We start from the raw sequence: 22,946 nt of genomic DNA on the forward strand, positions 1-22,946 counted from the left end.
GGTTCATAGAGTGGCACCCAGGCGCGAGGTGCTTGAGCAGCTTTGTGGTTTCATCATTTTAGTGGACAAGGGAGATTGTCTTGCTCACCACCGCCTTGCAGGAGCTAGTGACTGGAACCAGGCAGGTGCCCAGTAGATGGTCACTAAGTGGATGAATGTACAGTACAGAGAAAAAACACAGAGGCTGCCTTTCTCGATCTTCAAATGGAAAGCTCATTTCTTCTGTTGGGAATGTGCTACCTTTTAGCAAGCGGAGGGTAAACGAATAATTAATGCAGTGAATAAAATCATGACATTTTCCCCACGCAGAGAGTTTCCTCTCCTTGGGTGCCCTTCCTCCAAGGCTTGCACTATTTATATTTGAAGAGTGACCTGGAAAGTGTTACACAACAGCAGTGATAATGGAAAAAACACCTAAGTCGCTGCTTTAAAAGGCAGTTCTGGGCCGGGCGTGGTGGCTCATGCCTGTAATCCCAGCACTTTGGGAGACCGAGGCAGGCGGATCACGAGGTCAGGAGATTGAGACCATCCTGACTGACACAATGAAACCCCGTCTCTACTAAAAATACAAAAAATTAGCTGGGCATGGTGGCGGCACCTGTAGCCCCAGCTACTCGGGAGGCTGAGGCAGGAGAATGGCATGAACCTGGGAGGTGGAGCTTGCAGTGAGCTGAGATTGCGCCACTGCACTCCAGCCTGGGCAACAGAGAGAGTCTCCGACTCAAAAAAAAAAAAAAAAAAAAAGGCAGTTCTTTTTACTGAGTGGATTTGTGCTGTTGCTCTGGACCTTCTGGTTGCTGGACGGGAATGTGTTGTAGACACACCACCACCAGAGGATCCCGTTCTTCCCCCAGAGGTTGAATGGGAAGTACAGTCTGGAACTATCCATAGCTGCTGCTTTCCAGTTTGAATTTTGTATTTGGAGAAAAGTGTGGATTTGCTCAGTGATGTGTTTTTCATGCACAATTTCTGTCAATTCTAGTGGGAGCTGGAAGTCTCTGAGCGACCCATCCATCTGGATCAGACTAAGGCTGCCAGTTAGTCTTTCTGTGGTAGCTGAAGTTTGGGAGTGAAACGCATGTGAATAAAGGACACTTCCTGGTTTTGGGGGTGTCACAAAGATCCAAGACATTGGCCTTACCTGACTAGTGGATCTTTCTAAGACCAAATCAAATCTCTATGAATTTAAACCCCAAGATAAAGTGAAGACCTTAGGTAACACATGATTTCCTCTAACAATTAGTCTGGCCCATCAAGCAGAATTGAGAGAAATACACACAGCCAGTGTATCCTTTAGCAAGACTCTTTTAATGACTTAAAAAGAACTTCTACCTTTTACAAATAATTGTGTTCAGAGACAGACTTTCAATCTAAAGAAAAGAGCAAGGACCTAGCTCTCGTGGCAGAATGTAGAAACAGAAGCCTCCAGAGTGATCCCTGCAGATTCTAACGTGGCCCACCTTGTCCTCGTATTCGGCCTGATCCTAAAGCTCTTACAACTAAGCCAATACCTGCTTGGATTCTTCCTGACAACTGGCAAAGATGTCACATTCCACTTCTTATCTCACCACCTCTTAACCACAAATTGGCCCCAGGGGCTTTCAAAAGGGAAAAAAAAATTGTACAAGTTTGAGACTGTTTGTGTACTCATGACTCATAAAACCAACTCTGAGATCTCTGGAACTCTTAGCTGGCCCTGGGGCATGCGAGCCGCCTGTGCATCCCTTTGTCCACCTGGAGGCCGGTGAAGACCTTCAGTGGAAGGAAGAGTGCGTCAGATCAGACATGTCCATTTCATCAGTCAGCCGTCGGTGACAGGCTGAATTCAGAGACCCAGGCCAGAGTGTGCCAGCTAAAAAATTTATCCAAGGATTCCAATTATGCTTAAAAAAAAAAAAAAATCCGACCAGAAGAAGTAAAAAAAAATGTTTATATGTTAAGTAAGAAATGTTAACAGAGTAGCTCTAATTTGCTAATATAAAATAGCTCTGCCTCTATTCAAAACAGTTGATTTTAAAAGTAAGTATATAGTCGCTCTACTTATTATTATTTTAGATGGCTTTAAAAAGCATATGCGTCCCTATCTCTTTGGCAAGCACCCAGCGGTGAGGCACGCCCTGTACCCGCCGCAGCCGGCCTGGGAGGCTCCTCCGTGCACTTCTCCAAACCCTCCGTGCGGGCCGCACACAGGTGGTCGTCCCGGGTCGTCTCCCATAAGCTTCCAGCCACCCTGCTTGCCTGTGGCTAAGAGCAACCAGAGATGCCCGTGTCAGACGAGTCTCCGTGCAAAGGCGGCGCCGATGCTCGCGCTTGGTTGCTCGGTGCGCGCTCTTCAGAGGTCGCCGACCGAGCCCTCCAGACCGCTCCAGCCTGGGCGCCTCGGGACGCGGGCCGGGAGACCTCCCGGGGCAGGACCGGCCTCAGGGGCCAGCGGGCGCGTCGTTGGGGCCCAGCAGGAGCTTGGCGCCCGGTTTGTCGATGCTGGAGTTGATGCTGTCTGCGTCCTTCTCCGGCTCGGGGACGCAGGTGCAGCCCACGGGGATGGTGACGTAGGCCTCGGTGTAGACGGACCGGCCGCCGGCGCAGGCGGGGGTGCGGCGCAGCACCACGGTGGGCATGTAGACCGGGGCGCTGCGGAAGCGCACGTCCTCCTCGCCGAACAGCCCGGTCAGGCAGCCCCGGCACAGGCAGTAGGCTTCGGGCAGGTACCTGGGGTACCTCGCCGGGTCGTAGGAGATTCTGCAGGGAGAGAGCACGGGTGAGGTCACGCCTGGGGGCAGCCCCGCGCCGCGCACGGAGATCCCTGGTTGGAGGCACCGGGGAGGGCCTCGGGACGGTCCTGCCCTCGGCCTGCGGGCGCGTGCGTGCGAGGCCGGCCGACAACGGATCTGCCCAGCGCTTCCTTACATTTGAAATGACGGCGCATCTAACCGGCCCTGAGCCAGGCCGGAAAACTGCTTCCAGAGACTGGGCTAATGTGCGCAGAAAAATAAAACCCAGGCGGCCTGCACGGGCCCACAGGTGCCACCAGAACAGAATGAGGCGCCCTGTCTGCCCAGGGCCCCGGAGCCGCTGCCTCCCGCCGGCTCTGCAGACCCCGAGGGGCGCGTCCACCTGGGGCCTAGGCTGGGGGCAGGTAGGGTGGGTTTCAAGGACAGGCTTGGGGCAGGCCTAGAAAAAGAGGGGTTGGGGGAGGACAGTGCTGACTGGCCGGGAGCCAGAGGCCTGCAGGGCTCTCACGGGAGTGAAGGACAAGCGCTTTCTCCATCAGGGAGATTTGGTGCCGAGTGCCAGCTCTCAGTGGTCTATGAAGGTCGGGGACTCAGGAAGGCATAGGATTCTCTTCTTCCGTTTGTGTCTGAGGGACTAGAGCACGCCTGGGAGGTGACGAGTCTGGGAGTGGTGTGTTCTCGTCACTGGAAGTGGATCCAGTGCCACCTTCGTGCCAGGACCTAAGGAGGGAGTCTGCGGCGGGGGAAAGGGGAGTGGACTGGTGTAGGAAGAGCCCAAGGCCACCCGCCAGGCTGCCATCAGAGGAAGTCGGTGACACAGGACTGCACCCAGCCACCTCTTGTGCTTGTGGAACCCCAGAGGGACATTTCCAAGCACTAGGCCACTGTTTGAATGTGGGGGATGAAGTCGGACAGAAAGTCAGCAATGAGTCCAAGGCTTCCAGTCAGGGTGACGAGAGGATGGGGCAGCACAAGGATCAGGAGCTTGGCCAGGTGGCCTTGCTGGCAGTGGAGCCCCAGAGGTGGGAGCCCAGGTGAAGGCATTGGAGAGGGCAGTGGGGACCGCCTGCAAAATGCACAAGTTGTCTCTGAAGCAAAAACACAAAACACAATCTGACTTCATTTATTCATGCTTCCCTCCAACATACACCCAAATAGTTGCAGAATGTTTTTCACAGGTCAGAGTGAGACCTGTCACCCAGGCTGGAGTGCAGTGGCATGATCATGGCTCACTGCAGCCTTGACCTCCCCGGCTCAAGTGATCCTCCCACTTCAGCCTCCCAAGTAGCTGCGACTACAGGCGCACACCACCATGTCCAGCTAATTTTTTTTTTTCTAGTTTTTGTGGAGAGGGGGCCTCACTGTGTTCCCCAGGCTGGAAGAAATTCTTTTTCAGCTTCTCATGGCTGCTGTTTCTTCAGTTCTGTAGCTGGAGGCCTCTAAGGCACAACAGCGTGACCCACACCAGGATGGATGAAGCCATCCTCTCCCTCTGGCATCCCACATTCCAGGCACCTCAAAGTGGAAGGCCCCTTACAGGCCCCACAGTCAAGATGCCGCCTTCTCCAAGCCACTGTCAACTCCATGAAGTCTTCCTATATTTTAAGGTCCAATTCATTATCTTGAGTTTTCAGATGTCCTCAAATTCAACTCCTTCCTTCTCCATGTGTTCATAACCTGTGAACACCACACAATCCTAGTCTGCCCTGCTCAGGAAGGGTAAGGACTGAGTTGTGATTTCTCTTGGTGCCCTGATGTGCCTGTCACAGCGCCTTCTAGAGGAGGAGCTCCGGAGCCAGGAAGCAGGCGAAGCTGACCCTGGGCCCTACCAGCTTCCTGTTCTTTTTTTTGTTTTGTTTTTTGAGACGGAGTTTCGCTCTTGTTGCCCAGGCTGGAGTGCAATGGCGCGATCTCGGCTCACCACAACCTCCGCCTCCCAGGTTCAAGCGATTCTCCTGCCTCGGCCTCCCAAGTAGCTGAGATTATAGGCATGGGGGCACCATGCCCGGCTAATTTTGTATTTTTAGTACAGATGGGGTTTCTCCAAGCTGGTCAGGCTGGTCTTGAACTCCCGACCTCAGTTGATCCGCCCACCTCGGCCTCCCAAAGTGCTGAGATTATAGGCATGAGCCACCGCATCCGGCCAAGCTTCCTGTTCTTACACCCTGAGGTCGGTATAAGACCCTGACTTAATGTTAGAAGGAAAAGGAAATCCTAAATAGTTAGGATTTGTAATATCTCCAATCACTTTCAGCATTTATCTAACAAGTATCTGAGTGTTCTTTCAGGCAATGGGGCTAGAGATGAAACGTGTACCCAAGGACTCACTCTCTGGAGATAAACATGTAGGTGAACACAGAGTGCGCTCACTCCGCCCATGGCCACCGGTGGCTCCTGGGGGATTTATCCAGGTGAAGAAGGGAGAAGGGCATGGCAGGCAGAGGTCAAAGCACAGGGTCAAGGGACAATCACCACCAGGAAGTACAAGGAGAAAGAGTGCCCCTCAGATGGAATTTTAGAAAGATCCCTCAGACTATGGGGTGGAAGATGGTCTGGAGCCCCAGAGGGAGCTCTTGGCTAAAGGCAGAGTTTTAAGTTGTCCATTGATAGGTGGTGGTTAAATAAGATAATCTCGGGGGGCACATGGAGGGAGAACAAATAGAGGCAGAGGAGAGCAGAGTACACCAGCTTCCCAGGGAGAAGGCTGATGGTGAAGACTGGGTGCATCCTCGGTCCATGAAGGGGAGAGGCTTCAGGGGGCTGGGTCAAACCTGAACTTGAACCTGATGGAGCCAAGCTACCAGAAATAGAGAGAAATGACACTATGAGGACGTGACCAACAAAGGACAGAATGTAGGAAACTTGATATGTCCCGTGTTGTTCCGGGAGAAAAACAAGAGGGAGGGAACCTACACTTGAGAGCCCCGAGTAGAGGAACACAAGCTGGGGGTGTCCTGGCTGGGCCCACACCTGCCATCCTGGCACAGCGACATGAAGCCAGCCGCTTCCACTCCCAGTATCACCACCAGCACAATCAGTTACCAAACACATGCAACCCAGACTCAGGGACATTCCACAAAACCAGTGGCCACTAGAGGTTGGATCCCAGGGCAGAAAGGGGCATTTGTGGACCCCCTAAAGAAGGCCTGCGGGGCAGATAACAGTGTCATGTCTGTTCATTTCCTGATCTTGAGCATTTTGCTGAGTGATGATGCTGACATTTGGGGAACCCAGGTAAACAGTATATGGGAACTCGTCCTAATTTCACAACAGTTGTATTAGTTTGAAATGATTTCGAAATGAAGTATTAGAAAATAGAGAAAATCATGTATGGGACAATCACAGAAATTGTGAACATGAGTATGAGCATGTGTGTGAATGTGACAGGTGTGTGGGTGTGTGGGCAGGTGTGTGTGAGCGTGGGTAGGTGGGTGTGGGCAGGTGTGAGTGTGGGAAGCTGTGAGCATGGGCAGGTGTGTGGGCAGGTGTGTGAGCACGGGCATGTGTATGAGCATGGGCCAGTTTGTGTGTGGGTGTGTCAGTGTGGGCAGGTGTGTGGGTGTGGGAAGGTGTGTGGGTGAGTGTGGGCATCTGTTTGAGTGTGGGCAGGTGTTAAGTGTGGGCAGGTGTGTGTGAGCATGGGCAGGTGTGAGCATGGGCATGGTGTGTGAGCGTGGGCATCTGTGAGCGTGGGCAGGCATGTAGATAATGGACAGGTGTGTGATGTGTAATAGGTAGATGTAAGTGTCTGGCTGCCGACGATATGAAACATAAAACGGTTGATTAATGTGAAGTATGACAGAGTAGGGGAGCAGATAATAATGTGAAAACATGAAGCGTGTAATGTGGCTGTGCAGGAGTAATAATGGATAGCGTGGAAGCACTCGCGGGTGTAAATTGAGCAGGTATGGCGCTCCAGGAGCAAACAGTACCATGGTGCTGGGATGCTGGGATATGCATGGCTGGTGAAGCCTGTTGGATATATTGAAACATGGCTGTTGGTGTAGCGCCAACTGAAACTTCGGGCTGACTGACTCTTTGGAAGTGCAGGTTGAAAATTGTTCAATCTGAGTCAGATCGCTCTGGAACTCGAAGGCAGCTTCCTCGGTTGAGGAGCGAGAGGATAGCAAGGGCAGGTCAGGCACCACATGGGGCTTCAATTCTGCTGGCGGTGGGGACAGGGTTCGAGGCTACGGTGCACGCCAGTTATGCGTGCAGAATGGTCTTTCCGTGCCCTCAGTATGTAGGTAACTGCTCATATTTCACCATCGTTTGGGTTCTTCATGAACAACTGTCACTCAGGCGTCACCCCCGGTAGTTTTGTAGGTGATAACTGACAGTCGCTTGGATGCGGTGAGGGTCAGAGTTTCATCCGCCTAAAAATATACAGCGCAGCCCTCCAGTGGACTTGGGACTGAAATTGCCGCCACCGCTGGGATGCCTCTGGACTAAGGCCTCTGACAAGACACCTCCTCCGATGGCTGCCTGGGCCGTGGGAGATCAGAGGTATAAACAGGGGTGGGTTTCAGGCTGTTCTCTCACAATGGGAAGGTGCCACTAAGGGGGGTACCATGCATCTATCATGCCCTGCTGCCCAGGGTGTGGGGGCATGAGGCCTGCAGTCCCAGAAAAGCAGAGAGACAAGGCCTGCACCTTTGGAAGGACCCAGTGGGGGCCTGGGAAAGAGGTCATGAGAGAAGCCTGGGGCCCTCGCTGGCACAGACAGAGAGTTGAAGTCCCTCACCCCAGCCTCCTGCCTGGGGTCTGGGGACACCAACAGCTAGGTGTGCTTTTTGGTTAAGGAAAGCTGCCACCAAAAAGAAACAGCAAGAAACTGCAACGGGAGCCTTTTCTCTTACCAAACATGGACAAGCAACCGAGCAGAGTTCTGCCGTGTGCCGCGCCTCCTGTGGGCAGTCATTCTTTTGTCTTCACATTTTCTGCGTGCTGCTCTGCGGAAGCTTGGCACCGGGGCACGCTTGAAACACATCAGGTTTTTCCCTCTGATGGGATCTCTGAAGTGTCCCTGGCCACGTGGGAAGCTTGGCTTGAGAGAGTGACAGGTGGCCCGGCTTAATCCAGGAACAAAGGACAAGTCCTCCAGGGATGATTAGAGGTGATGGAAACCGAGCTGGGAGAGGAATGTAAGTGACAGCAGAGACAGAAAAAGAGCTCTGCCCCTGGGACCGGACGTGGTAGGAAACAATTTGAAGCGGCTCCGGAGCTCAGAAAACAATGAACACATTCCGAGGGAGGATCGGGCCACCTGACGTGTCCTCTAACCGATGCCCAAGGAGGATCGCTGGGGCACTGGTTGGCACACGTGCCTTGATGTGGCTCACCCTCCCACCTTGCAGAACATGAAACGGTTTCAGAGCAGCAGGGGCTCAGGATGACTGTTTATCTCACAGCAGTCAAAAGACCCCAGCCCAGGAACAAAGTGGGGGCAATGCCTTCTCCAATCCTGGCTGGAACCCACAAGCACCTAAATGTGTCCGTGGAGACAGCCTGCCTCGGTAGCATGGCTCGCCACATCTGAAGGTCAGTGAGTTCAACCCAGCAGACTCTCTTAAAAAGGGAGGATGGAGTCATGAAGAGTCTGGGACCTAAAACTGTAGCCCAACTTAGTCACTACCAGTAACCTTGGGCAGAGAACTCCACCTTGCCTGATTCTTTGCAAAGTGAAGGAGATGGATTTGATGAGCACTTCCCCCAATTTCCTGACGGTGGGACTGATAATGTGACATTTTCACCAATGTTTTATGCTTAGAAAATACACTGGCAATACATTGAGTCTCTAAGGTCTTGGAAAATTCCAATTAATCTATAAAGTCAGTGCAATTCTAACCAAATCCCAGAAAGATTGCTCTGAGAACTTGGCAAGCTGATCCTAAAATTCATAGAGAGAGATGAAAAGGGCCAAGAATACTCAAGACAATTTTGAAAAAGAATGAGGGGGCAGACTCACACCAGAAGATCTCAAGACGTTATACAACCATGGTAATACCAAGACATCCGCTGTCCTTTGGGGACACTGAGGGACATGTATCATCCCTCTCCAAGAGCTGAGAGTCCTCTGAAAAACACTAACCTTTGCAAGAGATAAGGCGGCGGCACAAACAAGATTTCTAAAACGGGGTTTTCAGACCACCTGCATGAAGCCTATATTGGACTCTTGTTAAAAATGTAGGTTCTGGCAAGGTGCGGTGGCTCATGCCTGTAATCACAGCACTTTGGGAGGCCTCTTGAGCTCAGGAGTTCAAGACCAGCCTGGGCAACGGTGAGACTCCATCTCTACAAAAAATATTTAAAAGAATACAAATGAGCCAGGCATGGTCGTGCATGCCTGTAGTCCTAGCTCCTTAGGCTGAGGTGGGAGGATTGCTTGAGCCTGGGAGGTCGAGGCCGCAGTGATCCATGATCACGCCACTGCACTCCAGTCTGGGTGACAGAGTGTAACTCTGTCTCAAAAAAATAAAAACAAAAAAAGATGTATAGATATATCTATATCTCCAAAACTTTTAAGTTAAAAAAAAATTTAATGCAAATTCTCAGACTTAACACTACACCCAAGGAGTCGGAAGTTCTCCACACTAACAAGCTGTCCAAGTGATCTGTTTCACTCATTTAAGCTGAGGAGTCACTGGTTCAAATGAATCAGCAGAAACCCATTTCTGGCTGCACAGTCAACTACGTAAGCGCTATCCCTAGAGGCGAGCTGGCCATTGGCTAACCTCGGATCTATCGATTTGCAGCTGATGGCAAACAATTGGATGATGGCATTTTCCCAAGTGGGTGTGAATTTCAAGACCATACCGGCCCAGGACGTTTTCTACATTTCCTCCAATGAGTACATAAGGTCATTATTAACCCAGTAAGCAATCGGTGTTGCCAATGGGATGGCTTCCCTGGAGGCACACAAATGAGCTTATAAAAAATAGTAATCAGTGTCCCCCCCGGCCCCCAGCGATTCTGAATCAGTTGCTCTAGAGTGGAGCCCCAGTTGGTATTTTTTAAAAGCTCCCCAGATAACTCTAATAGACAGCCCTGGTATAGGCCAATTGGTCTCTGTGTTTAAGAGAAGTAATGACTCACGAAGACAGGTTTGTGTTAGCCTTCCAATCTCTCATTTTCCCTTTGGAACAGGCCCAGCAGCTGGGAGGGGGAACGGTTTTGAGACCACAGGGGAAGGAAGGGGCAGGACTGCCACGTTGGAAGCACTGTGTGCAGCCAGGCCGGCTGTGGGGCCAGGGCTGGGTATAGTAGGGCTCTGTTGGCCGGCCAGGGAGTAACTGGAGACCACAAACAGCTTCCCTGTTGCCAAGCTGTGGCCAGCAGACCCATCAGCTCCACCCTCCTTCCATGCTTTAAGGCCCCAGAGAGCCAAGGATCTTCGATATGTGCTGCCAAGAAGCTCTGAAAAATGCTTTTCTGGCCCCTACAAGAAAACATCAGTCGTGCATTTCTCATGAAAGAGGACATGGAAAAATCAGCCTGGGATAGCAATGAGGTCTGCCCAGGGCACTCATCCCCACTGGCTTCCCCAGGCCAAGGAGAACTAGCGGTCAGTCCTGCCCTATCTGGGGACTGAGGTTGACTTTGGTGCGATCCTGAACTTAACATCAATGTCAGGGCTCCAGAATGAACCCTGCTCCCCTGCCAACTGACCGGCTCTGGGCTATTAGGAGCAAGAAGGCTTAGCCTGCCCACCCTCTCCTGTCACTCATGAGGAAACTGAGGCACCAACAGAGTAGCGGACTTCTCCAAAGTCTTCCAGCTCTCCTGGGTTAGCCCGGCCGCCTGCACTGCCCCACAGAGCCAAGCTGCCTAAGCCTCATAGTAATAACAGACGCGGTGCTGTGGTTTGTGGCTATTTAGCAACCAGCCAGGTGCTTGGTAAATGGTGAAGCTACAACCAGGAAATCCATTTATTCTGGGGAAAGTTGTTCATCTGGGAGGTAGCGGAGGAGGAGAGAAAGACTAATGCTTTGGAAAATAATTTGGAAGATAATTCAGAAAAAAAAGTTTTACAGAGGGAAAGGGAGAAAAAGAAATGAGAATGAGAACCCACATTTCTTGAAGGGTTTTATTCTTTTGTCATGGCAAATGCCACACATTCATTGCAGCTGGGAAACATCTCTTCAAAGGGAAAACACGACTCATGCCCACGGGCTGGCTCAGCTATCCGCCCGGGGGAAGCTGCAGAATCTGGGTTCAGAGCCATCTTTGAAGTGTCTGTCCTTGGGGCAGGCGCCTGTGTGCACCAAGGTGGGAGCCTACCCGACCGCCAGTGAGTCAGTTGTGGCCACAACACTGGTTATGAGGAATAATCGCTATCACAACATGAGTCTGGACTCTAATTCTGGAAGAGTTTCTGGCAGATTCTTTTCTCTTTGGCCTCTTATTAATTTAGTGAGCAGTGCGCTCACTGCCAGTTTTTCATGTGTCACTTCTGGAAGACAGACAGCATAAAGAACTTCACTTCATGGCATGTGCGGAACTTCCTGAGTTTGCCCAAATCATTCTGTTGGCATTAGGGCACACGCATTTTATTCAGGTGAGGAGCATTGCCAGAGGCGCCGATGGAATGAAATATTATCATCATCCCTGGTTACTCTAAGAATGCTATAGTAATACCCAGGCAGTAAGGGGAAAATAACTATCAAAGCAAAACGAACATACCTATTTTCAGAACGAGAGACTTTAATCCCATGACAATGCTCCTGACAATGCTTTTATTTTTACCCTGTGAAACCGTGATAGGTGCAGTAGAGCCTGCTGTATTTTAAGAAGCTGGGGCAAGGGGGGAGTAGCGGGGTCTGTGCTGTGCCTTGGCCAATTCAAGGTCATTTATGCACACAAACATTTTAGGGGGAAAATACCAATATTTCTTAAATAAGTTGCTTTAAGCAACGAATGTCTTTTTCTCCAAGAATGAATGAGGATGAACAATGCCCCGCCGGCTGTCTCACAGGATGTGACTGAGACTTTCCCAGCCAGGCAGCAGAGCCCCCTCTCCTTCACTCTTCCTGTCCATTTCTCACGCCCCCGTTTTCTCAACAAAGCGTTATCATTAGAGGACGGCGGCGAAAGGACGCTGCACCTGCCCTCATGTACTGTGTGCAGATATCCGTGAAGGCGAGGCTTGGTTTGCTTCAAGACCTTAGAAAATAACCCCCAGTTTGGAAGCAGGGACCCAAGGAAAAACGTTATAAAAAAGAGGGAGGGAAGGAGGGAGGAAGGAAGGAAGTTAGGAAGGAAGGAGAGAAAGAGAAAAGAAAGGTGAGAAAGAAAAGCACCTCCCATCCCCGAATTCCGGAGACCACGCGGTGGGCGGGCCCGGGAGCTGGTGCGCGGGGCGGGGACGCCGGCGCGGTGCTGCCCCCTGTCGGCCACAGACGCTGCTGCAGACACCTTCGCGGGCCGGTGCCCAGGACCGTGGGGACGCGCCTACCACGGGGGTCTAAGCCTGCGGGGTGGGTTTTTTTTTTTTTTTTTTTTTTTTAGGGTCGGCACACACATTTGAAAGTGCATTAAAGACAGGCGTGCATTTGTTAAAGGGGTAGAGGATAAATGGGAGTTTTTGTTTTTGAGAGCTGCTTTTGCTCTGCCGCCCAGGCTGGAGTGCAATGGCGCGATCTCAGCTCACCGCAACCCCCGCCTTCGGGGTTCAAGCGATTCTCCTTCCTCAGCCTCCTGAGTAGCTGGGATTACAGGCACCCGCCACCACGCCTGGCCAATTTTCTATTTTTAGTAGAGAAGAGGTTTCACCTTGTTGGTCAGGCTGGTCTTGAACTCCTGACCTCAGATGATCCACCCGCCTCGGCCTCCCAAAGTGCTGGGATTACACGCATGAGCCATTTTTAAGATTCCCGGCCTGGAATCTTAAAAAGAAGGATAGCTGTAGTGAGGATAGTCTTCCCTAACATTATACTCCTAATCTCTCTAGCTTTGTCTAATGTTATAACCCCTTTGATAAATTTTTTAAAAAAGATTTGATGGAGAGAAAGTGATGCGAACAGTACCTTGTGACTGCAGGAGGAGTGTCAGGGTCTGGTTCCTGGCTGTATTCTGGGGGTCCTGCCCACCAGCCCCCAGACAATATTTGATGAATGAACGTGACCCTGGGTTTCAGTATCAGTCAAATGGAATAATTAATGGACAGCCCACTCGGGAAACAGGATGTTTGGGTTAGCTAAACGTAAGCGTTAGAGGAGGGGTAAGTAAAAATATCCTTTTTATAAATCCAGCCTTTCTTGATGACAACATTGCTAAAATACAGCATTGCTAAATACCAGATGATGGACTTACCAGAGCATGAGGGTCACAGTGAATGGGCCGCTGCTGAACTGCCCACAGGTAACTGGAAGCTGAACTTGGGCACACGTAGGAAGTAGGGGATGTCCTTAGGTACACTGAGAGCCGCCAGTCTTCACAGCTGTATAGTATTTTATCTGACTAGCCGCCTATCGGGGGTCGTTCAGGTGACTTCCAGTCCCTGGCTATTACACATCTGTATCCCAAGGTGGCGCTTTTCAAATGAAATCCCTGAAGGGAATTTATTTTCTTCTGATTTTCCCTCTTCCCAAATGTCATCTGCTGAAAGTTCTGGTAACTTGGGTTCTCCACAGGAAAAGACCGGCTTCCTTCAGCCGGGGTACCTGCACTGGGCTGCTGGGGAGGGTCTCATGGCCTCTTCAAATGCCGCTGGTGACCTGCTGTGTCTATCTGAAAGTCACTTGATCTCCTGTCCCCTGTTCTCCCTACTCTCCTTTACTCTCTGCTATGGTTTGTGTCCCCCCAAGAGTTCATGTGTTAAAAACCCAACTGCCGAGGTAACAGGGTGGGAGGTGGGGCCTTGAAGAGGTGATTGTGTCAGGAGGGCTCTGCCATCCGAGGAGAGGTTCCTGGTAAAAGGATGAGTTCTGCCCTTCCCTCTCTGTCACTTGCTTCCACCTTCTAGCGTGGGAGGACTCTCACCAGATGCCAGCACCACACCCTTGGGCTGTTGGGCTTTCCAGCCTCCGGAGCCATGAGTCAAATACACTTGTACTTTTTTTTTTCTTTTATTTTTTTGAGACAGTTTCGCTCGTTTCCCAGGCTGGAGTGCAATGGCATGATATCAGCTCACTGCAACCTCCGCCTCCCTGGTTCAAGTGATTCTCCTGCCTCAGCCTCCTGAGTAGCTGGGATTACAGGTGTGTGCCACCATGCTAGGCTAATTTTGTATTTTTAGTAGAGATGGGGTTATCTCCACACTGGTCAGGCTAGTCTTGAACTCCTGACCTCAAGTGATCCACCCACCTCGGCCTCCCAAAGTGCTGGGATTACAGGCATGAACCACTGTGCCTGGCCAACTTGTACTCTTTACAAATTACCCCATCTGTGGTATCTGTGATGGCAGCAGAAAACAAAAAAAAGCAAAGGACACTCCTTGTCCTTTTCTTTACCTCCTGACTACAGCTATCCACAGAGTTGTTTACTGTAAAATAAATTTAGGTGTAGTTTCTTAAATTGTCAGAGGAAAGGAGTTAAAGCAAAAAGTAACAAATAAGGCCTAAAAATAAATTACTGCACATTATTCATAACCTAGAGAAAAGTTATCTTTAGACGACTACCAAAATTTGGAAAACATAAGCCGTTAAAAAATATTCAGAGTACTTACTGTACTGGTAGGTGTTTATCTCTGGGGTTTCATCAGAAATGAGTGATGTGTATCTTAAACTTCAATAAACCTCAGTGTTCTTACAACATATTTCTTAATATATCTATTTGACTTTTAAAAACTTACTGAGCAATCCAATTGACTTTATTTTTGGCATTTTTGTTTTTAAAGCTAAAGAGAAACAAACATTATGCCACAAAGTAAATGAAAAAATATTTTTGTATGCTGGAAGCTGAATGTTGTTTTCTAACAGCACACCGGGTGGGACGTGGGCTAGACGGAACCAGAGAGGTCCAGGATGAGCTCCTGACTCTACTATTTCCTGTCACCTGGGGCCAATGCCTTCATCTCTCCAGGCCCGGGCTCCTCACCAGCAGCACAAACCAGCCGCGGAGTTGCAGGAGCTCTGAAAATCCACCCAGACGTCTGCAGTGCCTCTTCAGGAAGCCCCAGAGCCTTTAAGAGCAAACGGTGCCCTTCAACCAATGCTCTTGGTATGTCCCAGACTGTTGTTTGTGCTGAAGCTTCATTTTCTCAGTATCTGCTTTTTCCTCATTGTTGGAGAATTTCGCTTTCTGCTCTCAACTTAAAAATTAACATGTCTTTGAAGTAAGAAATATGTGCACATAGCAGAAAATGTAAAAGATACAAGAGTAAAAAGTAGGTCTCCTCCCCAACCCCAGCCTCCAGAGCCCCTCATAAGAGGCACCACAATACCCCCGTTCTAAGGATGCCTGTGTGTGCATATATATGTAGGCGTTTAAAACAGAATTTGTCATATGTACATATTATGTCGTATTTTCCCTTTTAAGATAGAAACGGCAGCATGCTATATACGCCTTTCCCCGCTGTGTATTGGTGATTGATTGATCCACTTATGACTCTTAGAGCTGCCTCTTTCTTCCTCACAGGGTACAGTGTCTGATTCTGTGCGCCTCCTTCTTCCTCACAGTGCACAGTGTCTGACTCGGCGCGCCTGGTTCTTCCTCACAGTGCACAGTGTCTGACTCGGCGTGCCTGGTTCTTCCTCACAGGGTACGGTGTCTAACTCAGTGCCTGTTGGGGGTGTTTAGGTGGCTTCCAATCTTTTGCTATTACAGCAGTGAACACGTATCCTTGTACGCATATCATTCGGCACATGGGCAAGTGTATGTGAAATAGTCAAAGGGTGTGTGAATTTAAAATCTTGATATTTATACCAAATTGCCCTCCATAAAAGTTGTGCTGATTCATACCCCTGTAGTTGGATGAGAATGCCTTTCCTTCACAACCTTGCCAACGTAGCCTGCTGGGTGCCAGGAAAAAAAAAAAGGGGCTGCTCAGTAGAGTCTCCACATGCACTTCGCTTATGCCTGAAGCTAGCATGGCTTTCTGTATCGAGCGTTTGAGTCATTTGACCTTCCTTCCCTGGGAACAGTCCCGATCTTTGCTCATCTTTCCATGACGTCGCTGGTCCTTTTCTTACTGATTTGTGGGAGCTCTTTGTGCCTTGGGTTGCAAACATTTTTTCCCAGTTTGCCCTTGTATTTTTCTTACTTTACTTTGCCAAGAAGAAACGGTGTATAATTATGTAACTTCATTTCTCAATCTTGTCTTCTGTGACTTTTGGGGACTATGAGCAGCTAAATAGGGCCTCCTCCACTCCAAGATTATAAATATAATTGCTTGTGTTTTTCTCTGCTTTTGTGGTTTTATTTTTTACATTTAAATCTTTGATTCATCTGGAATTTATTTTCACAGAGGAGTGAGACCCAGGCTGTCCCAACAGCATTTACTGAATGACCCATCTCTCCATTCCATCCATATGGAAAGCCACCTTCCAAATGCCTATTGTAAAACTTACCCACCTAAAGTGATCCTTGCTGTGCCCATCAGTACTCCTGATGTTCAGTCCATCTCCCCACCTGTCTTTCTCAGCATTCTCTCTGACTGCTGTGCCTTTAGGGAGTAGTGGCTCAGGCCTGTAATCCCAGCACTTTAGGAGGCCAAGGCAGGCAAATCACGTGAGGCCAGGAGTTCAAGACCAGCCTGACCAACATGGCGAAACCCCGTCTGTACTAAAGATACAAAAATTAGCCGGGCGTGGTGGCCTATGCCTCTGTAATCCCAGCTATTCCAGAAGCTGAGACAGGAGAATCGCTTGAACCCAGGAGGCGGAGGCTGCAGTCTGCCAAGACCATGCCACTGCATTCTGGCCTGGGTGACAGAGCAAAACCGTGTCTCAAAAGAAAAAAATACCACCTGACCCGGTGCCCAGCCTGCAGGTGGGCACTCTTCTACCCAGAACCCACCCTCAGACACTCCACCAAGGAACAAGCCCTGGCCTCGCACTATGGCTTACACCTGCAATCCCACACTGTGAGAGGCTGAGGCAGGAGGGTCACTTGAGCCCAGGTATTCAAGATGAGCCTGGGCAACAAAGCGAGACCCCCATCTCTAAAAAACAAAACAAAACAAAACAAAAATTAGCCACATGTGGTGGTGCACACCTGTGGTCCCAGCTACATGGGAGGCTGAGGTAGGAGGATCCCTTGAGCCTAGGAGGTCAAGGCTGCATTGAGCTGTTTGTGTCACTGTCCTCCAGCCTGGGTGGCAGAGCGAGATTCTGTCTAAAAAAACAAAGCCTGGCCTTCCACAAAACCTTTCAGTAGAGGCTCCACACTTCCGTGGGCTCACTTTTTCCTTTTTTTTTTTTTTTTTTTTTTTTTTTTGAGACGGAGTCTCGCTCTGCCGCCCAGGCTGGAGTGCAATGGCCGGATGTCAGCTCACTGCAAGCTCCACCTCCCGGGTTCACGCCATTCTCCTGCCTCAGCCTCCCAAGTAGCTGGGACTACAGGCACCCGCCACCACGCCCGGCTAGTTTTTTTGTATTTTTTAGTAGAGACGAGGTTTCACCGTGTTAGCCAGGATGGTCTCGATCTCCTGACCTCGTGATCCACCCGTCTCGGCCTCCCAAAGTGCTGGGATTACAGGCTTGAGCCACCGCGCCCGGCCTTTTTCCTTTTTTTTTTTTTTTTTTTTGAGGAGACAAGTTCTCACTCTGTTGCCCAGGCCACAGTGCAGTGGCCCAATCACAGTTTACCACAGCCTCAGCCTTCCTGGCTCAAACTTCCCAAGTAGCTGGGACCACAGGCAAACATGACCACACCTGCCTAATAGTTTTCAATTTTTTTGTAGTGATAAGAGTCTCATACTATGTTGCCCAGGCTGGTCTCAAACTCCTGGGCTCAAGTGATCCTCCCACCTCTGCCTCCTGAGTAGCTGGGAATTTACAGGTGTGAACCACTGGGCCTGGCTGGGTCTCACTTTTTCTAATCTTCCCAGTAACCCAGGAGATGGTGAGAGGTGATCGGAGGGAGAAGGGCAGAGAGGGCTCTCCTGGCAGGAAAATGCATGAGCAGCTTTGGCAGTCAGCAGTCTGGAGTCCCAGCCCAGCAGCCATCCCCTGAAGACTGTTTTTCCTTCAGCAAATGTAAGCCACCCACCTCTGTTTGCCCATGGGGAGTGATCTCATCACTGCTGCTAAATAATATGAAAAATGATGCACACGACACCTTCAGCTACCTGCTGCAACTGTCACTCCCGCTCCTGGGACCCCCCAGCACTGAGGCTCCACACATGGGCAGATCTGGGTGGCCCAGACCGTGCTCCCGGAACCCCGTGCGTCATTCTCATCCATAACCTCCCTCTGCTCCCAGATCCTGCCTGGGGCGACACAGGTGTCATCTGTAGCAAGGGCAACTCAATTTAAATTCCCACACACAGAATGCCAGGGCTGCTAACTCTCAATATGTCCTCCAGCCCTGCTCTGTCTTCTGAGCTCCAACCGGTCATTGTCACCTGTACACCTTTCAGGCAGGCAAAACTCAACGGGCTTGATACTAAATTCATTATTTCCTCCCACAACACTTGTTCCTAAGTCTCTTTTCCCATTTTGCTCAAATACCATCAACAACCCGAGCCAGAAACACGGGAGACGTGCCTTTGGGAGGCTGTGTGCTACTCTTAGGCCCTCGGCCCAGCCTGTGGGGAGCCATGGGTTTGCCTGAGAGTTCGAATCTGATACAGAAAGATGCAGGGCCAGCAGCTTCTGTCCAGAGAAGTCAGACTCTGGTTCTGAGAGATTCCCCATGTGGCTTCAATCCTATTTGGCATATCAGAGGCATACCACAAGGCTGGAGAAAGAAGAATGCCATAGCCCGTCCCTTCGGGTCCTGGAAATGGAGGGAAGAGAGAGGAAAAGCAAGAGCACCAAGACACCAAAATGAACGGCACCATGTGTGTGCCCTGCAGGCTCCAGCTGAAGCACAGGAGTGAGAAGGGCGGGAGGGTCCCACCCAACTTCCCCGTGGGCAGGGGCTCTGAGGGGGCTCTGCCACAGTGAGTTTGGTCCTCTGTAGAGTAGCCAGGAGGCCCTAAAATTGGGCTTCCCAGGACAGCCTAGGGGTCCTGTGTGTTGTCGAGTAAAAGGCAATCTCCCTACCCACCAGCCGGCAGGGAGAGGCTCCGGGGAAGCCCAGACGCGTTTTAGACAAAATCATCACATTTGCTCTGACTCTCCACAGCACTTGTCTTCTTAAAGAGCGTCTTTCACGCTGGTCCTAGTCTCCCCTTCCCAGCGGGCTGCCTGAGTGAAGCCCTAGCTCCTTTGGATGGAGCGTTGGAGCGCCTGCATTGTCCAGTCCATGCCCCAGTGGGACACCCTCCTAAAGCAGAGTGGCTGTATGGCTTCCTCGATCTCAAGTGTCAAGCCTTTTTTTTTTTCTTTAATTTTTATTTTAGAGACAGAGTCTCGCTCTGTCACCCAGGTTGGAAGGCAGTGGTGCCACCACAGCTCACTGCAGCCTGAACCTCCTGGGCTCAATCAATCCTCCCACTTAAGCCTCTGGAGTAGCTGGGACCACAGGCACGTGCCACCACACTTGGCTAATCCTTAAAATTGTTTGCAGATGCCGGGCACGGTGGCTCATGCCTATAATCCCAGTACTTTGGGAGGCTGAGGCGGGCAGATCACGAGGTCAGGAGATTGAGACCATCCTGGCTAACACGGTGAAACCCCGTCTCTACTAAAAAATACAAAAAATTAGCCAGGTGTGGTGGCAGGTACCTGTAGTCCCAGCTACTCAGGAGGCTAAGGCAAAAGAATGGCGTGAACCCGGGAGGCGGAGCTTGCACTGAGCCGAGATCACGCCACTGCACTCCAGCCTGGGCAACAGAGCAAGACTCCACCTCAAAAAACAAACAACAAAAAAAAGTGTTTGCAGAAACGGGATCTCGCTATGTTTCCCAGGCTGGTCTCGAACTCCTGGACTTAAATCCTCCCGCCTCGGTCTCCCAAAGTGCTGGGATTCCAGGCGTGACGGTGAAGCTCCGCATTGCTGACAAGGCCGGGATCCAGCTCCTGCGCCTGTCTCCAGCCTCACATCTATGCCCATCCCACAGGCAAACACCTCGCCTACACCCCCCGTCCGCCTTGTGGCTCTCCCCATTTTCCAAGCGCTTTGTCCCCGCTTGCCATCAGCGGTCCCCTCCCTCAGCACTGCCTTCGTAGGCGACTTGCTCTTCTCCATCAAGACTCAGCTGTCTCACCAAGCCTTTCTTGACCTCTGTGGCCCTGTGAGCCTCGCCCCCTGGGGCAGCTCCTCCTGCTCCAGCTAGAGGGAAGACGTCACAGGTGCCTGCTGAGGACACCACCGCACCCTGCCTGCACGCCCCCAACTTCCCCAGCCTCCCCCTTTTGCAGGCTGTCCCTTTCTTCTGAAGTGACCTCTGTTCCATGACCAAAACACTCTCCGAACTGTTCATGTCACTGCCTGGTGCTGTGGTTTCCTTCCCAATCCTCCCCACTCCTCCCTTAAGCTGTTAGACTAGAGGTGCTCAGAGGGCGCCTCCCAGGGCTCCACTCAGGGAATATGTGGACAGTACCGCGCCAGCAGCACCTCCCCGGGCCCCCTGTGCAGAGGACGGTCCACATCACTGTGTCCACATCACGGAAGGGTCCCTGGCTAGTGCCTTGTGGACCCATCCAACCTGGCAGAGATTAGGTGTTCGAGAGACACGTATTGCATAGGAAATACTGGAGGGTAAAGAGGGGAAGCGGGACTCCTTCAGGGGAGGTGGTGGGGGTGGGACTTCGCGGTTTAGGAATTGTCCCCCGGCGCTCCAACTGCCCCGCCCCACCTCACCGCAGCGCCTCCAGCACCCCACCCCACCGCACCCCACCCAGTCTCGCCCCGCACCGCCCCACCCCTACCTGCTCCGCCTCCCCCGCGTGCCACGCCCCCTCCGCGTCGCCCCGCCCCGCCTCGGCCCCACCCACTCTCCCCGCCCCGCCCTGCCCTCCCCACCTGCCGGGCCCCGCCGGGACGCGCCCGCAGCTCACCTGTAGGCCCAGGGCGACACGCTACGCAGGTTGGTGGGCGGCCGGAAGCGGCGGTCGGCGGGCCTGCCCCCTGCCGGGCAGCTCGCGTTGCGCGCCTGCTCGCGCGGCCCCAGCTGCAGCGTGTGGTGGAAGGCGCTGAGCACGCCGGCCGCCAGCCGCCCGTACAGCTGCTCCAGGAGCTCCTCCGGCCGGTCCGCGCAGCCCCGCGGCCGCGCCGGGCGCCTGCCCGCCCTCGGGGCGCCCGCGGCCCAGCCCGGCGGCAGCGCCAGCAGGAAGCCGGCTACCAGCATCCAGACCTGAGGTACACGCCAAGCTCAGCGCCCGCGCGCGCCGGAGGAGCCCGCCTGCGCCCCGCGCCCGTGTCCCGCCCGCCGCGCCCGGAGCCGGCGGGCGCCTCGCCTCGCCCCGCGGAGCCGGAGGCCGGCCCGGAGGATGGGAGCCGCGCGGGCGGGCCCCGGAAACGCCCTCCGCCTGCCCGCCGCCCGCGGGGTCCCGGGAGCCCAGCCCGGCGCCGCGCGCGCGCCCAGGCCCCCGCCGCCGCCGCCGCCCCGAGCCGGGCGCCGTGCGGGGGCGGGTGCGAGACGCGATGCACGGTGTGCGATGTGCCTGCCGGGCTGCTGCGCCGCGGGCTGCGAGTGCTTGTGACCCGCCGCACCCTCACCCCCGCGCGCGCCATCCCTGTGCCGCCGCCAGCGAGGGAGCCCCGGAGCCTGAGACGCCCGGACCCGCCGCCTCGCAGACCCACCATGCCCCCGCGCCTCGTCATCCGCCCGCCCCCGCCAACGCACGCGGGGTCCGGGGCCCGCTTTTCCGCGAGAAGCCCCCTGTGGTCTTTCCTCGTACCCCGGGACTCGGACCGAGGAGCCGACTGAGCGAGGTCGCCGCCCGGCCTCACGGACACAGAGCGGCTCCGCACCCTTCGCCTCCAGGAGCTGAAAACATTTTGTCACTTGTGCAGTGTACTCACCAGTGCCCCCAACATCTTCTCCCCCGAAAACGCTTTCCGATTCGCGCCGAGGTGGGGCGACGCGGCGGCTCTTTAGCGGGATAACTCGAAGGGCCACGCGAACAGGCGCTCCCAGCCGCGAGCATGCGGCGGGGCGCCCAGGGCCTGGGGTCGCGCGCTGCGGCCTGTGCTGCGCCACGCAGGGGAGGAGAGGGCTGGCCCTGCCGGCCGCGGGTGCGGGCCCGACTGACTGAAGGAGGAGTGGGGACTGGCCTGGAAGTCTCCGGAGCAGCAAAGTGGGGCCGACAGGATGGAGTTGGGGGAGGCCGAGTTTTGGCTCAGAGGTTTCTCTGTTAAGGAAAGGAGTCCGAGAGCGGAATAGGCCCCCTGGAAGAGGAACGCACTCAAACCCAGAGGGATTCTCCTTAGAGCTACCTCTTTTGAGATTCCGTACTTCGAGGAAATTAGAGATTTTTTAAAATCTCTTTTTTTAACAAGGTGGGAGGAGGCTGTTTCTCCTTTCTCCTCAACAACGTGAAATGATCCTGTGCCTCTATCCGACAACTGTAAAACAAAGCACTGCATCCCTCCCTGACTGGCACTTTCATGGCTGTTCACGGGCATCTCTTGGCCTATGACGACGATGTTGGAGAGTTCCCACCCCGTGATAACTGAGTTCTAAGTGCAAGCAGTCACGTGAAATGAGCCTGATTGTCTGCGAATGAAGAAACTAAAATGAACTATATTCTGTACTTCGTAACACAAGACAACGCGCTCGTTCATTCTGCAAGTAAACGCTTAATGCTTCCTAGGTGGCAGGCTAATGAATATGATCATTTTAAAGCAGCCATGCTTTGAAAACAACCCATCCCAGCTGTAAGCTTTTTGAAAGTGTACAAATTATGTAATTGATGACTCCCTAAATGGTTTGCAGCTTTGGTAGTTGACTGAATTGTAAACCATTAGTTAAACTACATTTCAGTTGTGCTTTGTAAGAAAAACACTTTTCTATGCCTTGAATGTTCTATAACTAAGGAGCTTGGTAATCTGCTAAAAATCACACTGAAGTCTCCAGTTTAAGCGATTAAAGCAATTTACAGCTCTTGGCAAATATTTGTTTTTGGTTATAAAACACTTTTTTTCTGACTAGTACATTGTTAATGTTCTTTGTTTACGTTCCAGTAAAATGGGAATAAAGGTTTCAGTACTCAAATGCTGCTT

At 52.3% G+C, this 22,946-nt stretch overlaps 2 protein-coding genes across 9 annotated transcripts in view; one reads left to right on the forward strand and one right to left on the reverse strand.

Annotated features, from left to right (window-relative positions):
- The window catches only part of EEF1AKMT1 (EEF1A lysine methyltransferase 1), a 65,670-nt gene extending 49,597 nt beyond the window's left edge, over positions 1–16,073 (forward strand). For 3 of the 8 annotated variants that reach the window (XR_001896640.3, XR_001896639.3, XM_017951113.3), the window contains one exon: positions 14,651–16,073. Coding sequence is in view for 6 of the 8 variants with exons in the window: in XM_017951113.3 (XP_017806602.2) it covers positions 14,651–14,859 (209 nt within the window). In the remaining 2 variants the exon portion in view is untranslated. Of the gene's footprint in view, positions 1–982; positions 1,910–14,650 lie in introns of those variants that run through there. The other 5 variants (XM_009191577.4, XM_009191576.4, XM_009191578.4 and 2 more) reach the window with 4 other exon arrangements.
- On the reverse strand, positions 1,288–21,217 carry IL17D (interleukin 17D). Its single transcript, XM_021929457.2, has 2 exons — positions 20,780–21,217; positions 1,288–2,739 (listed from the first exon to the last, which is right to left on the reverse strand). Exons 1-2 carry the CDS (start codon positions 21,067–21,069, stop codon positions 2,421–2,423), a joined length of 609 nt encoding a protein of 202 aa, XP_021785149.1. The 5' UTR covers positions 21,070–21,217; the 3' UTR covers positions 1,288–2,420.
- Positions 21,218–22,946: the final 1,729 nt, after the last annotated feature.

The sequence above is a fragment of the Papio anubis genome, chromosome 15, assembly GCF_008728515.1.
Source record: "Papio anubis isolate 15944 chromosome 15, Panubis1.0, whole genome shotgun sequence".
Lineage (NCBI taxonomy): Eukaryota > Metazoa > Chordata > Mammalia > Primates > Cercopithecidae > Papio > Papio anubis.

Coding starts and splice junctions, on each gene's coding strand:
- IL17D (XM_021929457.2), bottom strand. CDS start 21,069: ATGCTGGTAGCCGGCTTCCTGCTGGCGCTGCCGCCGGGCTGGGCCGCG. Junction 2,740..20,779: donor GTGTCGCCCTGGGCCTACAG/GTGAGCTGCGGG, acceptor CTCTCCCTGCAG/AATCTCCTACGACCCGGCGA.